The 23,711-nt window shown below is 36.6% G+C and overlaps 1 protein-coding gene across 2 annotated transcripts in view; it reads left to right on the plus strand.

Moving 5' to 3' along the window:
* MAN1A1 (mannosidase alpha class 1A member 1) overlaps positions 1-23,711 on the plus strand; it is a 168,789-nt gene that overhangs the window by 58,743 nt on the left and 86,335 nt on the right. For both annotated transcript variants that reach the window (XM_065911831.1, XM_065911830.1), the window contains exon 5: positions 2,359-2,439. In XM_065911831.1, coding sequence (XP_065767903.1) covers positions 2,359-2,439 — 81 coding nt within the window. The remainder of the gene's footprint in view (positions 1-2,358; positions 2,440-23,711) is intronic.

Here is a 23,711-nt window from a genome sequence, read left to right on the forward strand (position 1 = left end):
AACTATAAAACTCCTAGAGGAGAACACAGACAAAACACTCCCCAACACAAATCACAGCAGGATCCTCTATGACCCACCTCCCAGAATATTGGAAATAAAAGCAAAAATAAACACATGGGACCTAATGAAACTTTTGCACAACAAAGGAAACTATACGCAAGACAAGAAGACAGCCCTCAGATTGGGAGAATATAATAGCAACAGAAGCAACAGACAAATGATTAATCTCAAAAATATACAAGCAACTCCTGAAGCTCAATTCCAAAAAAATAAATGGCCCAATCAAAAAATGGGCCAAAGAACTAAACAGACATTTCTCCAAAGAAGACATACAGATGGCTAACAAACACATGAAAAGATGCTCAACATCACTCATTATCAGAGACATGCAAATCAAAACCACAACGAGGTACCATTACACTCCAGTCAGGATGGCTGCTATCCAAAAGTCTACAAGCAATAAATGCTGGAGAGGCTGTGGAGAAAAGGGAACCCTCTTACACTGTTGGTGGGAATGCAAACTAGTACAGCCGCTATGGAGAACAGTGTGGAGATTCCTTAAAAAACTGGAAATAGAACTGCCATATGACCCAGCAATCCCACTCCTGGGCATACACACCGAGGAAACCAGATCTGAAAGAGACACGTGCACCCCAATGTTCATTGCAGCACTGTTTATAATAGCCAGGACATGGAAGCCACCTAGATGCCCATCAGCAGATGAATGGATAAGGAAGCAGTGGTACATATACACTATGGAATATTACTCAGCCATTAAAAAGAATTCATTTGAATTAGTTCTAATGAGATGGATGAAACTGGAGCCCATTATACAGACTGAAGTAAGCCAGAAAGATAAAGACCAATACAGTATACTAACGCATATATATGGAATTTAAAAAGATGGTAACGATAACCTTATATGCAAAACAGAAAAAGAGACACAGATGTACAGAACAGACTTTTTGGACTCTGTGGGAGAAGGCGAGGGTGGGATGTTCTGAGAGAACAGCATTGAAACAAGTATACTATCAAGTTTGAAACAGATCACCAGCCCAGGTTGGATGCATGAGACAAGTGCTCAGGGCTGGTGCACTGGGAAGACCCACAGGGATGGGATGGAGAGGGAGGCGGGTGGGGGGGATCGGGATGGGGAACACATGTAACTCCATGGCTGATTCATGTCAATGTATGACAAAAACCACTACAATATTGTAATTAGCCTCCAACTAATAAAAATAAATGAAAAAAATAAATAATAAAGAAAAAAAAAGAACACAAAACAGAATAATAGAATATCTTGAGCCTGTCACATCTGCACAGAGAATATTGAGTATTGTAACCTCTACTAAAGAGCCTCTTGATGAAAGTGAAAGAGGAGAGTGAAAAAGTTGGCTTAAATCTCAACATTCAGAAAACTAAGATCATGACATCCGGTCCCATCACTTCATGGCAAATAGATGGGGAAACAGTGGAAATAGTGACTGACTTTATTTTTTGGGGCTCCAAAATCACTGCGGATGGTGACTGCAGCCATGAAATTAAAAGAATTAAAAGATGCTTGCTCCTTGGAAGAAAAGTTATGACCAACCTAGACAGCATATTGAAAAGCAGAGACATAACTTTGCCAACAAAGGTCTATCTGGTCAAGGCTATGATTTTTCCAGTCGTCTTGTATGGATGTGAGAGTTGGACTACAAAGAAAGCTGAGTGCCGAAAAATTGATACTTTTGAACTGTGGTGTTGGAGAAGACTCTTGAGAGTCCCTTGGACTGCAAGGAGATCCAACCAGTCCATCCTAAAGGAGATCAGTCCTGGGTGTTCATTGGAAGGTCTGATGTTGAAGCTGAAACTCCAATACTTTGGCCACCTGATGAAAAGAGCTGACTCATTTGAAAAGACCCTGATGCTGGGAAAGATGGAAGGCAGGAGGAGAAGGGGACGACAGAGGATGAGATGGTTGGATGGCATCACCAACTCAGTGGACGTGAGTTTGGGTAAACTCCGGGAGTTGTTGATGGACAGGGAGGCCTGGTGTGCTGCAGTCCATGGGATTGCAGAGTTGGACGCGACTGAGTGACTGAACTGAACTTAACCTCTACTGAATAGAGGGAGGAAATAGCTTCATTTTATAAATATTTTCATAATTGTTATTTTAAGAGTCAAAATTATCTATAATATTTACATATATTTGACACAGTTAAAAGACAAAGCTTTTTCCTCTTGTGTATAAAGTTCTCTGAGTAAGCATATAAGACTGAACAAAATTTAAGTATTTCATGCACTTTTCATGGTGATATTTTTCTTGATTGTATCCTACCACTTATATATGAACCTCCTTTATTCTGTTTCCCACAGAATGCTGAAGTTTCTGTTTTTGAAGTAAACATACGCTTTGTTGGTGGACTAATCTCAGCCTACTATCTGTCTGGAGCAGAGGTAAGATGGAAAGTGACTTATAAATAGGAATTATGAAGTGTCTTAAAATCATATTTTCTGTATGGCTTCCATGGTATCCGTTAAATTTTCACATTTTGATTGGCCTCTAGCATAGAAAGAATTTCTTTTATAATGTACTAATGAAGTGAGAACACGGAAAGTTCAGCAGAACATGCATGTCAGAAAATGTTAAACAAGGTCTTTTAAAAAGCCTGGCTCCGTTAGGTTACGTATCACGTGATTAAAACCAAATTATATATGCCTATGGACAAAGTCATGAGGCTTAGTAGAGTGGCAAGTTTGTGGATTTCTTTCTTTAAAAATTATTTTAATGTTAGTATATATCCCTGTCACTGAGTCATGTCTGACTCTTTGTGACCCTATGGACTGTAGCCTGCCAGGCTCCTCTGTCCATGGGATCCTCCAGGCAAGAATACTGGAGTGGATTGCCATTTCCTTCTCCAGGGGATCTTCCCAGCCTAGCAATCGAACCCCTGTCTCCTATGTCTCCTGCATTTCAGGCAGATTCTTCACCCACTGAGCCATCAGAGATGTTAGTATAATGTTAGCTTAATAAAAAAAAATTTGAAATAAAGAAAGCTTAGCAAGTGAGATATAAAAACTAGTATTTCAGAAAATGAGTGAGATATTCTGCTTCCCAGTTAGAAGTCCTGTAGGCCAGTAAGTCCTTGTAAAGTGTTTTACAGCCGTTCCTAGGTTAGGCTTCATTGATTATCTGCTGCTCAGAGCAAAGAAGAAATTTTTCATTTTTAGCTGCTTTTTATCAGTAGATTAAGAAAAGATTTTTGTATCATGCTCATGAAGAGCATAGATGCTATTTTCTCAAAAGGCTTTGGGCAACTTTATGAATAACAACCTAAGTGTCCACTAAGAGTCATTAGTGGACGTCACTTTTAATGTCAACAGTGTTAGAAGCTGACATCAAGGAAAAACAGTCACATATTTCATTTGCCTATCAATCAGATTTGTGTCAGTCTCAGCAGTCTGGCTGGGGCAAGAGTGGATCTTACCTAGTATACTAGTTCATGTGTTTCTGTGCTCCTTCAAACAAGCTTAAGAAGAGCAATAAACGTTTAATGAGAAAGGCTGCATGCCTTTTTTTCCATCTCTCAGGTACTTTCCTAGTAATAGCAAAACAGCCTGTCATTCACTGTAGATTTTATTCTACCATAGAGGTTTTCAAAGTATATAGGTGGCTTCTGTATTCCTCTTAATCTGTTCTCTTTGTGTTAAATCCTGTTCTTCATTATCCCTCTTCTTCCCTTTGTCCAGTCCCAAATAACTTCAGTTGTTCATTTTGGTTTAGGACTTTCTAAACACTAAGCAAGGGAATCCATAATTTTTAAAACTCCAACTTAAAATTAGCTACTGGTTTTTTTACTGAACAAATTTCTGCTTTTAGCGTTTGTGTCTTTGAGTACCCAGTGTCTGCATATTCTCATTACTTTTGATGTGGCATACTTGGTTTTAACTCTCGTCATCATTTCTATGGGGGTGAGACAATTTGGAGGAAATAGGACTACTTCATTGTATCTGTACTCAGATAGGGTAATAGAGCATGTAAAGAGAAGCAGTTATGTTTTTCTTCTAAATATTTATCATGTAAATTGGGATACTTTTTCACTCATAACAGTGTCTTAAGTTTATAAACCTGGGTTTGTTTCTATATATGTGCATTCTTATTAGAGATATATTTATTTGCTGATAAAAATATAATACCCACAGATACAGTTTGCCTGGATAAAATCATTTGCCTAAGATCTTGTAAGAGTATTTTAAAATTCTATGCTTAGCTAACTGTAGTAAGCAAAAGACCATAAAGAACACTTCCATTGAAAATAATTATTCTTTTAGTATATATGCTTTGTCCTTATCCATGTGCAAAACATTGTGTTAATTTTATCTATATTTTCTGTATTTTAATTTTATGGTTAAAATTAACTTAATTTCCTTTCTTATATACTTTTCTATGTTTATATAGAATATATTTTTAATTTTAGTTCTTAAAGATTCATCTTCTCACCACAGTTTTCACTAACTGTTCCCTAAATGTTGGATAGTTGGGTTGTTTTCAGTATTCCTATAGTTTGAATAATGTAGCTATAATTAACCATTAAATATATTTATTCTTTAAAGTGGGATTGCCAGATGAGAAACAATTAGTATTAGGTTGTTTTACCATCATCTCCTGTTTTTTCCTACCAGTTACCTCATCACTGACAGTTACCTGTCATTTGACCAGTGCACTCAGGAGAATTGACTGTCAGGAATAGGATCAAGGAAAAACTACCCTAAGCCTGAGCTTGATCTATTTGTCTCCATTTCAAAATGAGAAATTAGTCATTCATTTAATAGAACATCAGCATGGCCACACTGTGAATCAGTTGGTTTTTGATTGTTGATAAAGTTCTATGCTACACACTTTTATGTAGATTAAGGTATTACTAAGATAGTCTAGGAAAATTCATCTTCCTAAATTATCTCATAGAAGGACTGCTAAATCACCATAATTTAACATTCTCATTTCATCGCTGGGGTTCAGGCATATTCTGAGAACATCTTATAAATCACCATCAGAAGTATATAAGCCTACATTGATATAAGCTTAAGATTCTTAAATTTATGCTGCAAAAACAGAAGAGGAGCCACTGCTTTGGGTTACATACCTCAGGAAAATCACAGTTAGAAACACTGAGCAATAATGGAGTATGTCAGTAAATTTCTAAACCTACCAAAAGAACAATAGACATGTGAAATTTATTTTCAAAACTTAAAATGCCCTAGCTCAGTTAAAGTATATTGTAGTATTTTTTTTAAAACCAAGTCACAGGATTTCCAGAGTGCATATAAGAAATACAGATAACCACAAAAAGTACAAACCAATGGGATAAGAATAAGATGAATACCAAACACTAAATAGTGTTAAAAATAAAAGCGGTAGCATTGCTATATTATTACAAGTTCAAGGGAAACTAAAGTCTTTATTGAAGATAGTAAATAGCAGCATCTAGAATATCATTCCCCAAATTATGTTCTACAGATCACCAGTTTCCTTAGATATGGCAGGATAAATCTGTATCTGTATACATTCTAAAAATAAATTAGGAAAAACTACATCCTATATTTTTTCTTAGAAATTCACAAGTCACAGAAGAAACTAATTTTATTTATCTTTGTGTTTGCCATACTTACTTAATTACAAACTCTTTTTTTTTTTTTTAATGTAACATCTGGTAACACTGAGTTACAAACATTGTTTCCCAGAACAAATTTTGGGAAATGTTGATTAAGAGTAACCAAAGCAAAAGTGACATTGAAAATTGGCAAATGCAAAACAAGCCATTTCAAGAGACAATGATACATGTAGAAAATAACATGTGTGACTATATCAAATATTGTTTGTTTTACCACAGAAATCACTGGTTGTGTTGAGCAGAAAGTTAATGGGATACAGTCATGTCACAGACATGTAGAAAAAGTCTGAAGAACAAATTGAAACTAACACTCTCAAGGTGCCAGAGAGGATCTTTATAGCTGAACAGTCACTCTGGGATATCCTAGAAATAATAAATATGCACCGATTTTTTTCTACCCTTATCAAGACGCAAAGCCCTATCAGAAAGGTCAGTTGTTGTTTTAGTTAATGTGGCCCCGTGAGGGTCTTGGGAAATGAAAGAAAGGATATGATAGAAGTCTTCCGTGTGGCTTGAATTCAGTATCCCATGAAAACCAAATATAGATAATTTGTAAACAGGAAATTGAGGCTCTGTTGGAAGGGTATGAAGAAAAAATGTTTGGGAGTTTAAAAAAAAAAAGGACATAATTTCACTATGGTGGATCAGAGGAAATACACAAGCTCTATGGAAACTGATAATTTAATAAAATACTTAGGAAAGCTTTTCCTGATTTGAAAAACTATAAATTGAGAGAGAACAGTTAGTACTGACCAGATATTTAGTTCTCAGAGGAAACAGTCAGTTAATACGGTTTAAGTTTGTGAAGTAGAAAAATAAGAAGTCAACTCATCAAAGCTAAAGAGAAAGCTAAAGATTGAATGAGCTAAAAAGCTAAAAAGATTGAATGAGCTTCCAGTGAATAAAAGAAACAAGGGCATCTGCTCCAAGACTGGGGAAACATGTATAGTGGATTTTTACATTAGATCACTTTACTCCGCCAAGATAGCCTTCATTTTGAAGGTAGCAAAAGAATGTTTTCCCAAATTAACCAAAAGAAATCCACTGCTCCAGACATACCAGTAGGAAAGATTGCTGAAGAACTTCCTGAAAAAGAGAAGCAGTTAATATCACTAATTTTTAGAATATCAAGGGGGTAAACCTAAAGGAAGGGGAAGGATTGTGGAGTGGGGAGGAGGGAAAGAAGATTGAGAATGTGAGTATAGTGGTAGAAAAATCTTTTTTTTTTTTTCCTCATAATGGATTCAGGCATTTGGGGTGCTTACAGCGGCTAGACATCAATTTTGTAGAGTTTATTTAGTGATGTTCCTTACATATACTTTAGATATTAGTTTACTATTGAAACTTTTATAAAAGAGTGTGATAAACTGAATAGGTAATATTTGCATTTAAAAATGTTCAACTTAGCAAAATGACACTAGATGACAGTAATTTTGCTTAAATGTGTCATTGTTTCCATGGTTAATGAGTTAAATTGTTTCATGCTGAATATTTTATTAAGATTGGAAGTTTATTTTATACTTTAAAAGGGATCTAGGAGTATGTGGAATTGATTCTAAAATAATGTACACTTCAGTCAAGCGAAAATACTACTTTTTTTTTTGTCCTACATTGAGTTATAGAAATCATCCCTACTGCTTAACTCAGGTTTGCTATATGTCTCACTCTGTACAAAGCTCTATCCTGTATTTATGATTGTTTTTCAAAGCACAGAAGTTTTATTAGCTATGAGAACTTTATCTCAGTAATTCATGAAAGCAGTTCTACAGTGTGCCGATAATTTCAGCTCCAGAACTTATTCATCACTAATATATAAATGCCCAAAGCTGGCATAGATTTGCATCTGATTGATAAAAATGATAGACCAACCAAGAGGGCTTGGCACGTAAAGGAGAGGGAAACAGAAAATTAACTTGCTTCTTTATGAAATAGGACTGCAAATTCACATCAGTTAGAAGAAACTAGCATGGTACAATAACAGCCTCAAAAATCCTAGTGGTTTAAAAGAATATGCTCTACCCACTTTCTGTCCTGTGCCTGCCACATGATCTGCCCACGACTCTGCTGCTCGTCAGCCTCCCTCCGGAGCCCAGACACAGATGGGCCAGCTGCCATCTGAGTCATTTGCATGTGCCAAGACAGGAGTCAGGGTGTTGGAGGGTGGGGAGGCGCCGCGACAGGGGTCAGGGTGTTGGAGGGTGGGGAGGCGCCACGACAGGAGTCAGGGTGTTGGAGGGTGGGGAGGCGCCGCGACAGGAGTCAGGGTATTGGAGGGGAGGTAGCAAAAGAAAACCTAGAAAATCACACACTGGCTTTTAATGCAGCGGCTGGAAAAACACCTGTTACTTCAGCTCTCTTCTCGTTGGCCAAAGCAGGCCACTTGGTCACTGTAACTTAAAGGGTTAGGGAGGGAATGCAGTGTTCCACCACATTCTTGGGAGTAAATAGTGTTAGTGACCGCTCCAGGGGCCAGTGACTTGGGTTAAACTGTGTAGCCTTCTCAACTGCAGGAGAAGCAGAAGGTAGGAATTTGTGAGAAGGAGACCTTTTTGAAGGGTGCCCAAACTGGAATTAGCCTGCACCACAAGGTGCAGGCTTGAAAAGACTTCCATCCTGTGGCCCTAAGGTTATAAGTAGAGATAGGGACAGGAATAGGAATCACTGTGGGATAGGAATACATATCTTCACTAACTTTTCAAGTAAAAGGCTACTCTTCTAGCACATGTCTGCAAAAATTCTGTTTCTCTGTTTCTCCACGGAGAAAGCAGTGCCTCCCCACTCCAGTGCTCTTGCCTGGAAAATCCCATGGACGGAGGAGTCTGGTGGACTGCCGTCCATGGGGTCGCGAAGAGTGGGACACGACTGAGCGCCTTCACTTTCACTTTTCACTTTCATGCATTGGAGAAGGAAATGGCAACCCACTCCAGTGTTCTTGCCTGGAGAATCCCAGGGACAGGGGAGCCTGGTGGACTGCCGTCTATGGAGTCACACAGAGTCGGACACGACTGAAGCGACTTAGCAGCAGCAGTAGCAGCAGCAGCAGCTGTTTCTCCAAGAAACATCTGCATTCTAGACGTCTCCTCTAACTTTCCAAATTTCAAACAGCTAAGTTGAGAAACAGAGATAAACTACTTTATAGAACAGAGACACCTGCCACCAGCGCTGAGTTGTCTGGTGGGCTAGCTGATTGTTGCTTTTGGCATCACCCTGCTGTGTTGAGCCCTCCTTGTAGACCTGGTGTTTTTTTTTCTAGCCACTATTCTCTTCAATTAAAGTATTTCATAAGGCCAGGTACTTCTTGTTTTGCAAAACCTAATGTAAAAGATGAGGTAATATGTTTACATTTAGATTTATGTTGAATCATTTCATAATTTACAATACCTGTTAAAACCAATGCTTCAAATCATTTTTATTGCCTGAATTATATTGACATGGATTTTTAATACTAAATTTGTATGTGTATATTTGTGTGTGTGATGTAAACAAATGCTATATTTTTCCAGGAATATTTCTGTATATGTTTTTTCTTTGAAATTACTGTGATGTCTTTTAGAAAGGTATCATGAGGTAGCTATAGCAAGGAATCTTAAATTTAATGGGACGGCTAGAAAATTCCTGAGAACTGGGATAATTTACCATCTGTTAAGTTCATGTATTGAATGAATCAGCATATGCTTATTGAATACCTACTTTGAGGCACTGCATTTGGTGTTGCAGAAACAGTGAACAAGGGAAGTAGTCTCCGTTGACAAATATTAATCCAGATGTTATAACAGCCCTATAAAGTAAGAGTGGATATTGTTTTTATCCTCATTTTATATAGGAAGAAACATAGCACTGAGAGTTAAGTAACTTACCCAAGGGCATACAAAATAGCAGAGCTGGCTTTCAGAGTTGGACAGTCTAGCTTTAGGATACCAGGTAGCAACCAAACATTAGGGATCTCAAACTTAGGAGCTAGAAGTGGGCTCTAGGCTTGAATTTATGAGTGCTCAGTCATGTCTGACTCTGCGACCCTAGAACTATAACCCTCCAGGCTTCTCTGAACATGGATGGAATTTTCCAGGCAAGAATACTGGAGTGGGTTACCATTTCCTATTCCAGGGGATCTTCCTGACCCAGAGAACGAACCCACTTCTCCTGCATCAGCAAGTGGGTTCTTTATCACTGCGCCACCTGGGAAGCCCAGACTTATGAGTCATCAACAGCTAAATGATAATTGAATGGATAGAAGGGAATGGGGCTGCTAAGAATATATATAGATTGAAAAGAGATAGCCTAAACATGTAGGCAATAGTGAGAGAAAGGAGCTAGAAAAGGACACCAAGAAGTTGGAAGTTGTAATCCCAGAATTAAGAGGAAAACTGATAAAATGTGATTATCACAGAAGCAAAGGGAAAAAAGTATTTTGAAAAATGAGGAAATATTCAGTTGTGTCAGAGGTTGCTGCTAGGGCAGGATGTCTGAGGACTGAAAAGTATCTTTGGACATAACTATATAGAGGTCACGGATAACTCTACTGAAAGTACTTTTGGTAGAGTAATAGCATATAATCCAGATTGATTTTGATTGAAGAGGAAATCTTTAAGAAGGTATGGGAGGAGAGGATTCAGAGGACAGACAACTTTATAGAGTGTTTCCTCCTCCATTGTAGTATGAGAGAATAGAGGAGAAAATAGGCGTACATGTGAGTGCCTTGGCAGATTTGGTGGCAAACATATGAGATGTTTATTATCCAATGGTCCCTGTTAACTGTGCGGAGAATTATCAGACAGGGTGTTTGCTGAGGTTCATGAGGAGAGAATAGACATTTCAGATGACTGTGTATACTTTGAAATTGTCATCCTAGAGAGCGCTGGCTAGAGAAACATGGTAGACTTTCTGGACAGCATGTTGGCGGGAGACCATGAATTCATGGTGGCATCAGTCCTCGGGTATGTGATACTCCTTTCTCCAGCAGTGCTCAGCAGTGCAGATACTAGCATGGACAAGGAAGCTGGTTTGTTTTTGTTGAGTTTTGCTAGATGGGTGAGACAGAGACATCAAAAAAGGTATGGACTTAATATGGTATTGTCAAAAAGAGTATTAAAATTATAGACCATGAAGTTCAAGAACAAGTATAAGACAGTATGAAAAAAATCAGGTGAGTGACAGAGAGAAAATCGACTGGTTAAATTGCCTGTTTAGTTGAAGTAGGATAGCAGTAGTAGCAGTAATTTAGCAAATAACTAGACAGTCTGGAAGTTAAGGCTGCATAGTGGAATGTATAAATAAGAGATCTAAAAAAATAGGGCAGTTTTGAATGATGTCATAATCCAGGATGACATCATAAGGATGAGTGACTAAGGAGATTTTGCAAGAAACTATCTGCATGGCTTCCTGTGCAATGTATTTTAATTGAAAAACATAACTGGTCTTAAAAAGGAAAAAACCTTCCAAGCATCAGTGAACTTATTTTTAAATTGCATAAGATATAAACACTTTACATAATATTTATAAATCCATAAGGAAGTATGTACTGAACAAAGGTCACTACTTCAACAAAAAGGAGAAGAATATTCATGCAGTATGAAATTTAAATGTATGATTGTTGGACAAACATACATGACTGTAGAGCCTTAAGTTAGTACAGATGATTGGAGTTGGCAGTAGAAATGTAAACAAATGCATATAACTAGTTAGTTAGATTTAATGCAACTATGTACCTGTGCAGAGCTGTTTCTTTTCAGCTATAACTAGATGAAATTTTGTCAGTGATAGCTGTAGTAAATTTAATTGTAGTGATGTGAATTTGTTTTGAATTTCCTTTAGTCCATTCGCACTGCTATAATGGTATGGTAGCATATCATAAACTAGGTGGCTTATAAACAACAAACACTCATTTCTCATAGTTATGATGGCTGGGAAATCCAAGATCAAGGTGCCAGAAGATTCTGGTGTCTCATGATGGTCAGCTTTTTTCATAGATGCCATCTGCTCTATGCATCCTCACATGGCAGAAGGGTTGAGAGAGCTCTTTAGGGTATCTTTTATAAAGGCACTAATCTCATCTAAGGGGACTCTACTCTCAAGACTTAAACCACCTCCAAAAGCGTCCACCTATCTCCAAATTATCATCACATTAGGGATTAGGAGTGCACATATGAGTTTTGGGAGGAGAGGAAACATTCAGTGTATAGCAAGGGCCTTTTAAAGTAAGCCTTCTGAAGATTTCATTTAAAAAGCTTTCTTGTGTTACCACTTTATGATGCAGATGTATAGTTTTATCTATTTCTTTAAACTTTTTTCTTTAAAGCACTTTAGAAGATAGTCCATTGACAGATTTTAGGGTTAACTATCCTAGTAACTGCAGCCATTTCTGCTACATCATGAAGTGTTTCCCTAGAGGGATCTGCTCATATATCCCAACCCAGGGATCAAACCCACATCTCTTATGTCTCCTGCTTTGACAGGTGGGTTCTTTACCACTACTGCCACTTGAGAAGCCTTTATCTGGATATATTACCATTAATTTTGCATTTGGAAGTTCATCTTATAATTTAGCTGAAAATTCTTTTCCATTGATAATAAAGAGAACCTAAGCCTTGAGGGTAATATTTGTTTTTAACTTAATAATTGATCTTTATTTTAATTTGAGTTATCCAGTTCTTCTGAAGCAGTACGAATAGTGACTATTTCCAGGGTCCTGCAAAGTAAGGAAATCTAAGCGATTTAATGATAGGGGCAGAGAACCCTGGGATTTTCTCACAGCTCTTTGTTATTAACACTTTTATTTTTCATTCATGCCATTAGGTAGACAGTTAGGTTAGAACAGATAAGCCAAAGAGATTTTCACTTTGTCTTCTACATTCTGTTTGGTTAATGCATTTATTTGTTTAATACTATTTTAACATATTTAAGTTCTTGATATAATAATAACCACAATTATGCTAATGTATAAATTGCTGCTAACTTCTGTGTTTCAATTCTTACAGCTAACTTGGTATTAAAATGATTAAATATTGTTTTTTTTAAACCACTGTGTCTCATGAACTTCCCCTGATCAGGTAGAAAGTACACATATTATTCAATTTAGATTTAACTATTAATTCAAATAACAACCATAATGTGTGTGTTGAGTTTCTGCTATCTAGTCTTTATAACCATATAATGCTATATGACTAGACTTTTCGTTACCATCTGAGCCACCAGGGAAGCCTAGAATAATATTAACCTGGAGTTTAACTCTGAAGAATTAGATATAGTGAACTCTAAAGCTCTTTCATCTTTTCAGGCTTGCAGTTATTAACATTTAGTTGCTTATGATTCACATCTTTATTCAGCAAATACTATGTGTGAGCTCTGATAGTTTTGAGCATCTATTATGTGCCAAACTGTGTTCTTATATCTGGAAGATTCAGTGATGCACAAATTAGACGAAGTCCCTGCTCTCGTGAAATGTGCATTCTAGTGAGATAAAATATTAAATAAGTTAACAGTACAATGTCAGATAACAGTAAGTGCTATGAAGAAAATACAATTCAATCGTGGGATAAAGAGTGACAGAGATGGATGGGTCAAGAAGGACTGCTTTAGCAGGAAATGGAGCTCAGATTGGAATGACACCATTGAAGATTGGGAGAAAATAACTTTCTAAACAGAAGAACCTCAGAATTCAGAGTTTATAGTAGATTTCTCTCTTTTCTTTGGAACAGAGAAGAGGAGGAGGACAGTGGTAGTGATGATAATGGTGGTAGTAAGACCATTATCTTAGGGTTATTGCGTGCCAGACATGCAGTATCGATACTGGAGAGATTTCATAAACCCCATATTGTAGCTACACTGAAGGTCTGACTGATTGCTGAGTCATATAGTAAGTGACTATGCAGACCCTGCTCTGTCTGCACAATGGCCCTATCCACATATTATCCCCAAATCCAAAGTTACCACGGTCTTCCTTTCTTATTTGCTTGCTTATCAGTTCACCCTGTAATGAGCCAGCTGCAATCTTCTGAAACCCATGAAATCTTCCACTTTTCTGAGCAACAAGGAATAACTGATGTATGAAAACTTAGCTATGATACAGTAACACTAAAGAGTTTATAACAGATTTTTATTATTCCAGTCATATTTGAAATTATGTATTCATCATATTCATGTCTTTTTCCAAAACAAACTTTTCCTGGAATTTTTCCAAATAGTTCTTTGAGTTGCAAGCATTCTCATTTCCTTCTCTGTGGTTTTATCCTTCATTCTCTCACCCTCTTCCTCAGAATAAAATATATTTTGAGAGCACTGAATGATGTACTCGTATACAATTTAGAAAAAAGAATAATTACTTTCAAGTTTTGAATCATATTTTTTGATAATGAAATATGAAGGGGAAAGGTAGTACCTTGTCATTTCAAATGAAATTAAAATAGTTTGACTTTATTAACACGTAAATTGTGAAAGTTTATCAATACAGTTGGAATGCTTTTATATAATTAGAGAATTCCAAAAAGAACTTAGAAATAGCTCATAAATCTACCATAGATTGACAGCACTTTAATAAATTTCTCCTGACTGTGAATAAAAATTTGAAATCCAGTTGCCTACTTGCTTTTTATATTAGACAAAGAGAAGAAGGAAAGCTCATATTTATTGTCGTATATCAGAAAAGTAGCTGCAAAAATTGATTAAAATATCTACTTCTCACAGTCATTAAAGATATGCGGTGAACCATTTTCTAGTAGGTTTTCCTTCCATTAAGTTAACTGTTGTCACAAGATAAGACTCAAAACTAGGGCCCTTGAGTTAAACTAAGATTAGATCCAGGGACCTGACATTTTCTCCCTTTCTTCCTAGGAGTTCATTCCATTATGGAATTTCAAGATGCTACTTCAAATAACGGGGTCTAGCTAGTACTCAGATAAATAGGTAGCTGCCACACTTTCAGAGATTGCCAGTCTCATGTCACCACTGCCTGGCAGGCACTCCCCTCTTGTTTTGCTTACCTGTTCAATGCGTTCTCCCCACCCACATATCCAGACAGATGCAGAGTAATCACTGACTCTCCTTGTACATACTCACAATAAAGTAGCAACACTTCCAACTTCTTTCTCCCCCTCCTTCTTCCCTATCAAATTAGCAAAGACTGAAAACATGTTAATACCCAATTCGGTGAGGATAGGATAAAAATTTGCTCAACATTGCTGAAGGAAATGTAACTAGATTTAGTTGCTCCAAAAAGCAATTCAGTACTGTGCATAGAAGAAGATCCTTACTATAAAGGTATTTATTTAGTTCCAGTTATTCAGCGTTGGGGAATCTATCCAAAGGAAGTAATCCAAAATGTAATCTTATTATGCCAAAGCAGTTAATGAATATATTTTATATACTCAGTAAAATAGGAAGCGACATCTCCAATATCCAACAGTAGAAGAATGGTGGAGCAGTTCATGGAATGCTCACATAATGTCATGTTGTGCAGCCATTAAAATTTATGCTTGTTAATTTATTTGATGACATAGGCAAATATTGATAAATAAAACAAGAGACAAAATTTAATGTGTATATGATTGTTTTTTATTCCCTTCACACATTTCTGGCAACTACCATTCTGTTCTCTATATCTGTGAACTGTGTTTTTGTTTGTTTCTTTGTTTTCAGCTACAAAAAGAATAACCACATAGGGAATTATTCTTAAATGTAAACAAATTTGTTTATAATCGTCATATAATCTTTCCCATGTCTTTTTGTTTTTCTTATCAGATTTTTCAGAGTGAGCTAGTAGTAATCTTATGATCAGAAAAATATTAAAGGAAAATTGAAATAAACTTGAAAAAAATCCTTACCAAACTTTTTCCCTTAGACTTCCTCAGGATTCAGTTGTTCTAGCCTTTTTTAAAATTTGAATATTTTAAACTTTTCTTGTAAGAATCCAGCCTGTGAAGTCTTGAAAGTCACCTTTCTCCCTTTCTGACATCTGTTTCATAAAGAAAATGACTTTACTCAGTGATAATTGAATTTCCTTCTTTATTGTCAATTTATAGATTTCCATTTCAGATGGCGGGTTTATTTACAGCAACATCTATTAGATGTTAGTATCATCCTCAGTTCACATGGAAATGGAGGTGACACAAAGTTTAAGTAAACAGATTGGTCATAAATCCTTAATCTTTATATTTTCAAGAGCAGTTTAAAAAGACAAAAGCTGATTATAGTTAACAAGATTTTTTTGCTACACATGCCTATCTAAAGTGATACAAAATAGTGTGTACAGTATTTCATATTCTTAAAAAAATACGTTCATGGAAAATCTATTTGCATTTTCCATTCTCAACCATTTAAAAGCCAAAAGAGTGGAATTATTTGTGATTATTATTATAGATTCAGTAATAAAGTTTGTGTTCATTACTAACATAGGAGGAAATCTGGAACTACTGAGGCATTTGGCTCAATCTGTGACTTTGTCTTTCTCTACAGGATCTAATTGAAAGAAGGTATTAGGGAAGACATAGCAGAGAGCCTTTTTCCTGTTGTTGCAGCAGTAAATATCCTTAAGAAACTTCAGAAACATGCATGCTTGCTTGAAGAAGAGAGTAAGAGAAAAGCTATTCGGTAATGAGCCAGGGAAAAAGGAAAACCTTGTCTGTGAGATAAAGGAAGTGACTATAAAAGGGGAATGTGTGGACTACCAGACGCTCATGAGACTTCTCAGATCAAAAGCTAGGCTACTTTATGACGGAAACCCAAGGTCATTAGAAACTATTTAAAATTCGTAGTATTTTCCTTCATTTTTTAAAATCCAAAGCAAACGTGACTATATGAATTGATAGAACTTGTTTATGGGTACACAGATACTGGCAGTTTCTATATTTTGAAATACTTTACTTTTTAAAAATGTTTGGAGGAATTTATAGATGTGATGAAAAAGTCAGGTGTCTTCTTTCACGTCACACTCTCCTCTGCCTCTCCTTCCATTTATGAGGATTAGCTACTTACTCCCTGTGGCCCTGTAATAGGAGTAGACTTCTGTGTAATGATCTGAGGTTCTCATTAGTTAAAATTGTATTTTTAGGAAAGTTGCCACATTTGGGGCCTACAGGTAAACTATCTATAAACAGGGGGCTACTTGAAATATTCATTGTTTTGGAGGCATCTACCAAGTGAGCTCAAGTAGCTCATATGGAGTGGAATTGTTCTTAGAATTGTTCTAAGAATCTGGAATCCTGGCTTCTCAGACACTGTTGAGTGGTTGCCTCACTGCATTACCTTGAACAAGCCATTTTATCACTTTTAGATTTTTTTTTCCATTAATTTGCAGTTGTGGAATGGGAAATAAATGTCTTTTAAGTATCCTCTAAATGCAGTATTCTGGAACTATGAAACTGATTTTTCAAGTTCACAGAATGTTGTAAATTGGAGGAGTGGGTGTATGGGAGAAGTTTCTTCCTCATAACTCACAACTTGTTAACTTGTTTTGGAGTGTAAATTCAGTGACTCCTTCTGGTGAAATACAGATTTGTGCTTCTTAGGTGGTCCATGTAAATACCTGGGGGTGTAATAGAAATAGGAAAGTTGGGCTTCTTTATGTTCTGGAAAAACCTTGTGTGCTATGGAAGGTGAGTTGGCTGGTTGATAGTGGAAGGGAGATGCTAAAAATTAGAGAAGCTCTGCAAGGAAAACAATAAACTGCTACAGACACAGAAACAATGAGGTATATGCACTGGTTCTTTACTTAATGAATACCCACAGTCTTAACTCCTTCCTTATGCAAAATTTAAATGCAGATTGCTTTTCATTATACACAGATCTACCATTTTAATGACAAACTCAAAGGCAATTCTGGCAGCTGTAGCAAGAATGAGAAACAAGGATTTATACCCAGCAAAACTGACTTTCAGGTGTAAAGCCCACTGACAAACTATTATCTGCTTGCAGTAACTTGGGGAGTATTGTTTCTAAGAGCTCTTCGTGATGAATATACCAAGCAACAAGCTTCAGACAGCCAGTGTGCATCATGAGTGCATTTTTATGAAAGGTCAAAAGTAGGAAAATCTATAGAGACAGAAAGTAGATTAGAGGTTGCATAGGACTGACATGGTTGGAGGAAATGAGGAGCGACTGCTAATGAACATGGTGTTTCTTTGGGATGGGTGATGAAAAATGTTCCAAATTTTGTTGTGGGAATCAATTTAGTATGACTATACTAAAACCACTGAAATGTATACTTTAATGGGTAAATTATATGATGAAAGTGTTAAAAACACTGAAGCTCTGAAATTTAATTGAAAATATTAGTAAGAACTTATGAGATACTATATCTTAAAATATATAAATGTGTGTGTGTATCCCCTGAAGAGGCCTGGAAACAGTGAAGTATGCCCAGAATGGGTGTTGAATTCTGATTCCTTACTAACCAGGGCTTCTGAGAAATGGCTGAAATAAAAAATATACAGTATCATTCTGAAACATCGAACCAGGTGACAAAGACACAGACAGAGACTACAAGAGTAACGTCAAAAGGACACAGGGGCCAACTTAAAAGAGACTTCCTCCAGCAAAAGATGGAAATTTTGAGTTTCGTTATAAATAAGAAATGTAACAGATGAACACCCACCAAATATGTTTAAGTTTGTAAGTTCTTAATGATGTTAAAAATCAAAAACAATTGGTCACCTTCAAAGAATGAAAGGAAAGCAATTTATTACCATGAAAATTGGTAAAATCAAGTCTTTTACTTGCCTTTCCTGTGTGAACTATATAACAGGAAACCAAGTGGTAGGTAAACCAAGTGTCTTAATAAAATTATTTCTGTTAATAAATGAAAGTGAAATGATAAAGGTTGAAGGCACACCCATTTTTACAACTCCTGATGAGTTAATGAATCCAGACCATGATTATCAAAGCTGCTGACTTCTCAAAAGGAAAGCAAACCGTATACAAACCTCCTGATAAAAGAGCGTATCACCTAGAACCTTGTCAAAGGAACCAAGTCTCTGGATCCAGCTTGTAATCTGTCAGAAACACTGTGAGAAGAATGTATTGAACTGCACTATACATGTGCAGAATGAGGCTCCTAGATTTGCAAAGACTTAAATTTGTCCAGATAAATTAAAAGAAAGGGGAAAGGGGGCAGCCTATGGTTTAAAAGAGGCCTTTAAGTAGTTGTTTTTTTAAAGTGGGCAGGACTGACTATAGTGTCTAAGGATGTGCTGTTGGTTGATAAAGAAATGTTAAGAATAATTGCCAGGATGTGGTTACTTTCGGAGAGAGGGAAGGAGTGGTGGATGGGACAAGGCACACAGATAGATGGCCTCTAGAGGGGCTGACAGAGCCCTGTTTCTTGACCTAGATGGTAATTAGGGTGTGTGTCTTTAGTTATGCATTCTGTAGGCATGTGTGTTGTGGGTGGGAAGATGTGTGTCTTTAGAATTTAAATATGTTTTTTAACATATCAGTAATAAAAAAGATTACCCAGAAGAACAGTCAAAGCTTGATGGAATCAATTTTGGATCTTGGGATCTATTTTGGATCTCTTTCTTATTTGAAAGAATATTCTTTATTTGAAAGAATATTTAATGTATTTGTATTAGCTCGACGTGTATACATTAGAGATCATATTTCACATATAAAACAAGCATAATTTAAGTGTCAAGTATGTATAAATGTTCTACACGGGCTTCCCTGGTGGCTCAGTGTTAAAGAACCCTCCTGCCAATGCAGGAGAAGGCTTCAATCCCTGGGTTGGAAAGAGCCCCCTGGAGAAAGAAATGGCAACAGACTCCAGTATTCTTGCCTGGAGAATCCCATGGACAGAGGAGCCTGGTGGGCTACAGTCTATAGGGTTGCAAAGAGTCAGACATGACTTGGTTACTAAATAACAACAACAAATATTCTATAATACTTGTCTTAAAGTGCTGGTAGAAACGATACTTTGTCTTACAGCATTCATCTTTTTACTTTATGAAACAGATTGTCCAAATAACTTGAAACAGTTTTTCATTTACCACTTTTAGGTTTGGTAGTAAATTTTCTAGTCATAAACATGCTATATACTTAGTAGGATCTGCTATGATATAAGGGCTTCCTTAATAGCTCAGTTGGTAAAGAATTCGCCTGCAATGCAGGAGACCCCAGTTTGATCCCTAGATTGGGAAGATTCGTTGGAGAAGGGATAGGTTACCCACTCCAGTATTCTTGGGCTTCCCTTGTGGCTCAGCTGTAAAGAATCAACCTACAATGCTGGAGACCTGGATTTGATCTCTGGGTTGGGAAGATCCCTTGGGAAAGGGAAGGGCTACCCACTCCGGCATTCTGGCCTGGAGAGTTCCATGGAGTCCATGGGGTCGCAAATAGACACGACTGATGGCTTTCACTATGATATAACATATATAGAGAACACTGAACAATTCTTTCATTAATTCATTTCTCAGTTTACAACATATGTTACATTTTGTTCAGAGTTGTTAACAACACTTTGTTTCAGCAGTGTGGAGTAGTGGTCAAGACCATAAACTCTGGGACCAGATTGTGGCATTCCAATCCTTGCTCTGCTTCTTGCTGGCATTGTGTGAACATAATCAGGGATGATAACCTTTCCCACCTCAGAAGCCTTGTAGAAGGATAGAGCAACTTAGTAAATGCAGACATTCAGAAGAGTCCCTGGAGTATGGTGAATTCTACATAAGCATCAGCTGTTTATTACTTGGCCAAAATTATTTATGCAGTTCAGTCTTTGGGAAATTATATGGTTGAAAGCCTACTTAAACTTTCTCATTCCTAGCATCCCTGAACTTGAGAATTCTTACTAAATGTGTTTTCTCAGATGTTCTCATCCTACTTAAACTACTTCTTATAGGACAGAAATATAAACAAAGCATGTTGTTCAGATTTTATAGTTTATGTCTGCATATTTGCTTACAGTTAGCATGTTAGAGGTAAGTTGGGGTGAAATCTATGTTCTTTTTATCATGAAATGTTATCGATTCACCGTGTAAGTATATATTATTTCTAGAGCTATAAAAAATGAAGATGTTTAGGAAAGGAGGGAGAAGGCAAAAAAAAAAAGAGGGGAGGAAATAAAACAACTCATGGGAATAAGAAGTGGCCTTAAAACACTTGACTTGCAGTCTACTGAGATGCATGTGGTCCATGACCATAATTAGCTGTGTGATTATTTTACTTAACTGTATTTGTATTTTTTAGTGAAAAATGTTCATTGTGATTTTTTTTTAATGTAAGAAATTATTCAACCAGCACAAAACGAACATGCTTGATCCCTTCACCCCAATTCTACATTCTAACCAATCATTGATAAATAAAGCCTAGCCTTTGGAAAGGCCTTAGGAAACTTTAAAATATTTATATATTTAATTTTTCCAAGTTTTCTAAGGAATACAGACATCAAGAAATATTTACATATGTTTCTCTAGTTTCCATTTCTTTCTTGTTGATTTCCTTATTAAGAACTTTAATGAAAAAAAGCCCAAAATATATCTTAAGAAAGCTGAACGTAAATCTTCTTCCCATTATTAATATACTGTGCCTCATTTTACAAATATTTTTCAGCTATATGATTTCAAATCTATGGTATAGGCATAGCTCTCACAGTTGAAAAATAATTGTTTTATTGTTTTCTAATGTGTTTGACCTTGTATGACCAGTCTTACCCTAAAACAGGTATTTTTTTTAAACCTATGAACTACCAAAAACAGATACAAGAGCTATTTTACATATAAAGGGCTCTTTAAAATAATACTATTGTATGCTGATTTGCCTCAGAGTCTGTATGAAGAGAGAGAAAACTAATAAATGCTGTGTTGTTAACCAATAATTAGATTCTCAATGTGGTGTAAAGTACTCACAGGAGGTTCATTTTTGGCCTCATAAATTTGACCATATCTTTCCATTCTAATGCTATTAAGTGACTTAGAGACATGACTTAACAGTAAAATAAGCTCCTAAACCACAGTGGCAAGCACATAAGACTGAAATTATGCCGCAATGACTGCTATTCATTTAGGAATTGGCTGTCCCGTTTGCTCTTAAATATCAGGCAAGCAGCAAATGGAGAGTTGGCTGTTAAACTGCAGATTCAGCATCACATGACTTAATACCTATTCTATTTGCTAAACTTGAAGATTATTAAAGATTTTTTTGCTTGGTTCACTACAGAAACAGTGTACATAATACCCATGGCAATAAATATTTTTATTATTCTTTCCAATCAATTTATTTCTCATTCTTATTGAATTACCTGAGTTCACCTAGTTCAGTGCTTCCTAAACTGAGCTGTGTATCAGATTTCCCAGGAAGCCTTATTAAAATGCAGATTTGTGGGCCCCACTATCAGAGTTTCTGATTCTGTAGATCTCAGTCCGGGGCTACTAACGTGCCTTTCCCAGGTAATGCTAATGCTACTGGTTTTGAGAACCTTTGACCACTTGCAATTAACAGGATTCCTCTTTTTTTAAAAAGTCAGCTAAGAAAATAGACATCCAGGATTGGTCTTCACCATTGGTAAGGAAACCATGTCCTAATTTGCTAGATAAAGAATTGAGAGAAACATTTTCTTTCCTAGGAATTATAATAAAGCTTTTTTCCCTGAAATCTAACAAATGTCCTATCAAAGGAAGCATAAGCTGTTTGGGTTTTCATTTATATTAAGGGCAACTCCAGTTGAATAAAGCAAACGGAAGAATCCTGTCATAATCCCCATGGAATATGTGACACTAATTTCTATCATTAATTTATAATGAAGATTTTTTTAAGAGCCTTTTGAAATCTTATTTCCTCAAAGTCTAAGATCTGTGTTGGACCTGGCCAGAATTTTTTTTTTTTTTGTCTATCTATAAAACATAGTTTCTGTTTTCTAACCCTTTAAAAGAGACATTTGTTTTTTCCTAGGATTCTCAGTCTTTTGTCTTCAACAGTACTGCCTTGTAAGTGACTTAAGAATGTCCCACTCTTCCTCTGTTTTGTTATGGATGAAATTTTCGACACTGATGTCAAGTTTTTTTGTTTGGTTGGTTTTTCTTTTGAACTTTTTATCTTGTGTTGGGGTGTAGCCCATGTTGTGATAACTTCAGGTGAGCAGTGAAGGAACTTGGCCACACACACATGTATCCATTCTCGTGTCCGGTTGTTCTCATAGCTCAGTTGGTAAAGAATCTGCCTACGACGCAGGAGACCTGGGCTCGACCCCTGGGTCAGGAAGATCCCCTGGAGAAGGAAATGGCAGTCCACTCCAGTATTCTTGCCTGGAGAATCCCATGGACAGAGGAGCCTGGTGGGCTACAGTCCGTGGGGTTGGAGGAGTTGGACACGACTTAGCAACTGAACTACTACAATTCTCACGTCAAGTTTCAACCCGCTGCATCGTTGTTGTTCAGTCACTACGTCATGTCTGACTCTTGTGCTCCCTTTGTTTAATGGTAGACGAACTTGACTCCATTTCCTTTGCATCTTGATTCTGTGGGTCTGCTGCACAGCCCTTCAGCTGGACTGCTTTATTCCGCCTTATCTTTTGACTGCCGTGTTTTCTCCACTCTGCTTTCTCAGGACTTTGAGTCTCACTTGTTTTCCAGCTTCTTTGAGATATAACTGACATATAACATGGTGTAAATTTAAGATGTACAAAGTGTTGATTTGATCATTTATATATTGCAAAATGATTACTACAGTGGGGTTAGTTAACACCTACATTCCATCACCTACATTCCATAATTATCATTTATATATTTATATCATTTATATATTGCAAAATGATTACTACAGTAGGGTTAGTTAACACCTACATTCCATCACCTACACTCCATAATTGTCATTTATATATATATATATATATATATATATATCATTTATATATTGCAAAATGATTACTACAGTAGGGTTAGTCAACACCTACATTCCAACACCTACATTCCATCACCTAACTCCATAATTATCATTTCTTTTTTGTGGCGAGAATATTTTACGATCTACTGTCTCAGCAAGTTTCAAGTGTATATTAATAATATTGTGTTGTTAACCATAATCACCTTACCGTACACTAGGCCTACAGAACTTACTCATCCTATATGCACTTTGATC

This window comes from Muntiacus reevesi, chromosome 19, assembly GCF_963930625.1.
Source record: "Muntiacus reevesi chromosome 19, mMunRee1.1, whole genome shotgun sequence".
Classification (NCBI taxonomy): domain Eukaryota; kingdom Metazoa; phylum Chordata; class Mammalia; order Artiodactyla; family Cervidae; genus Muntiacus; species Muntiacus reevesi.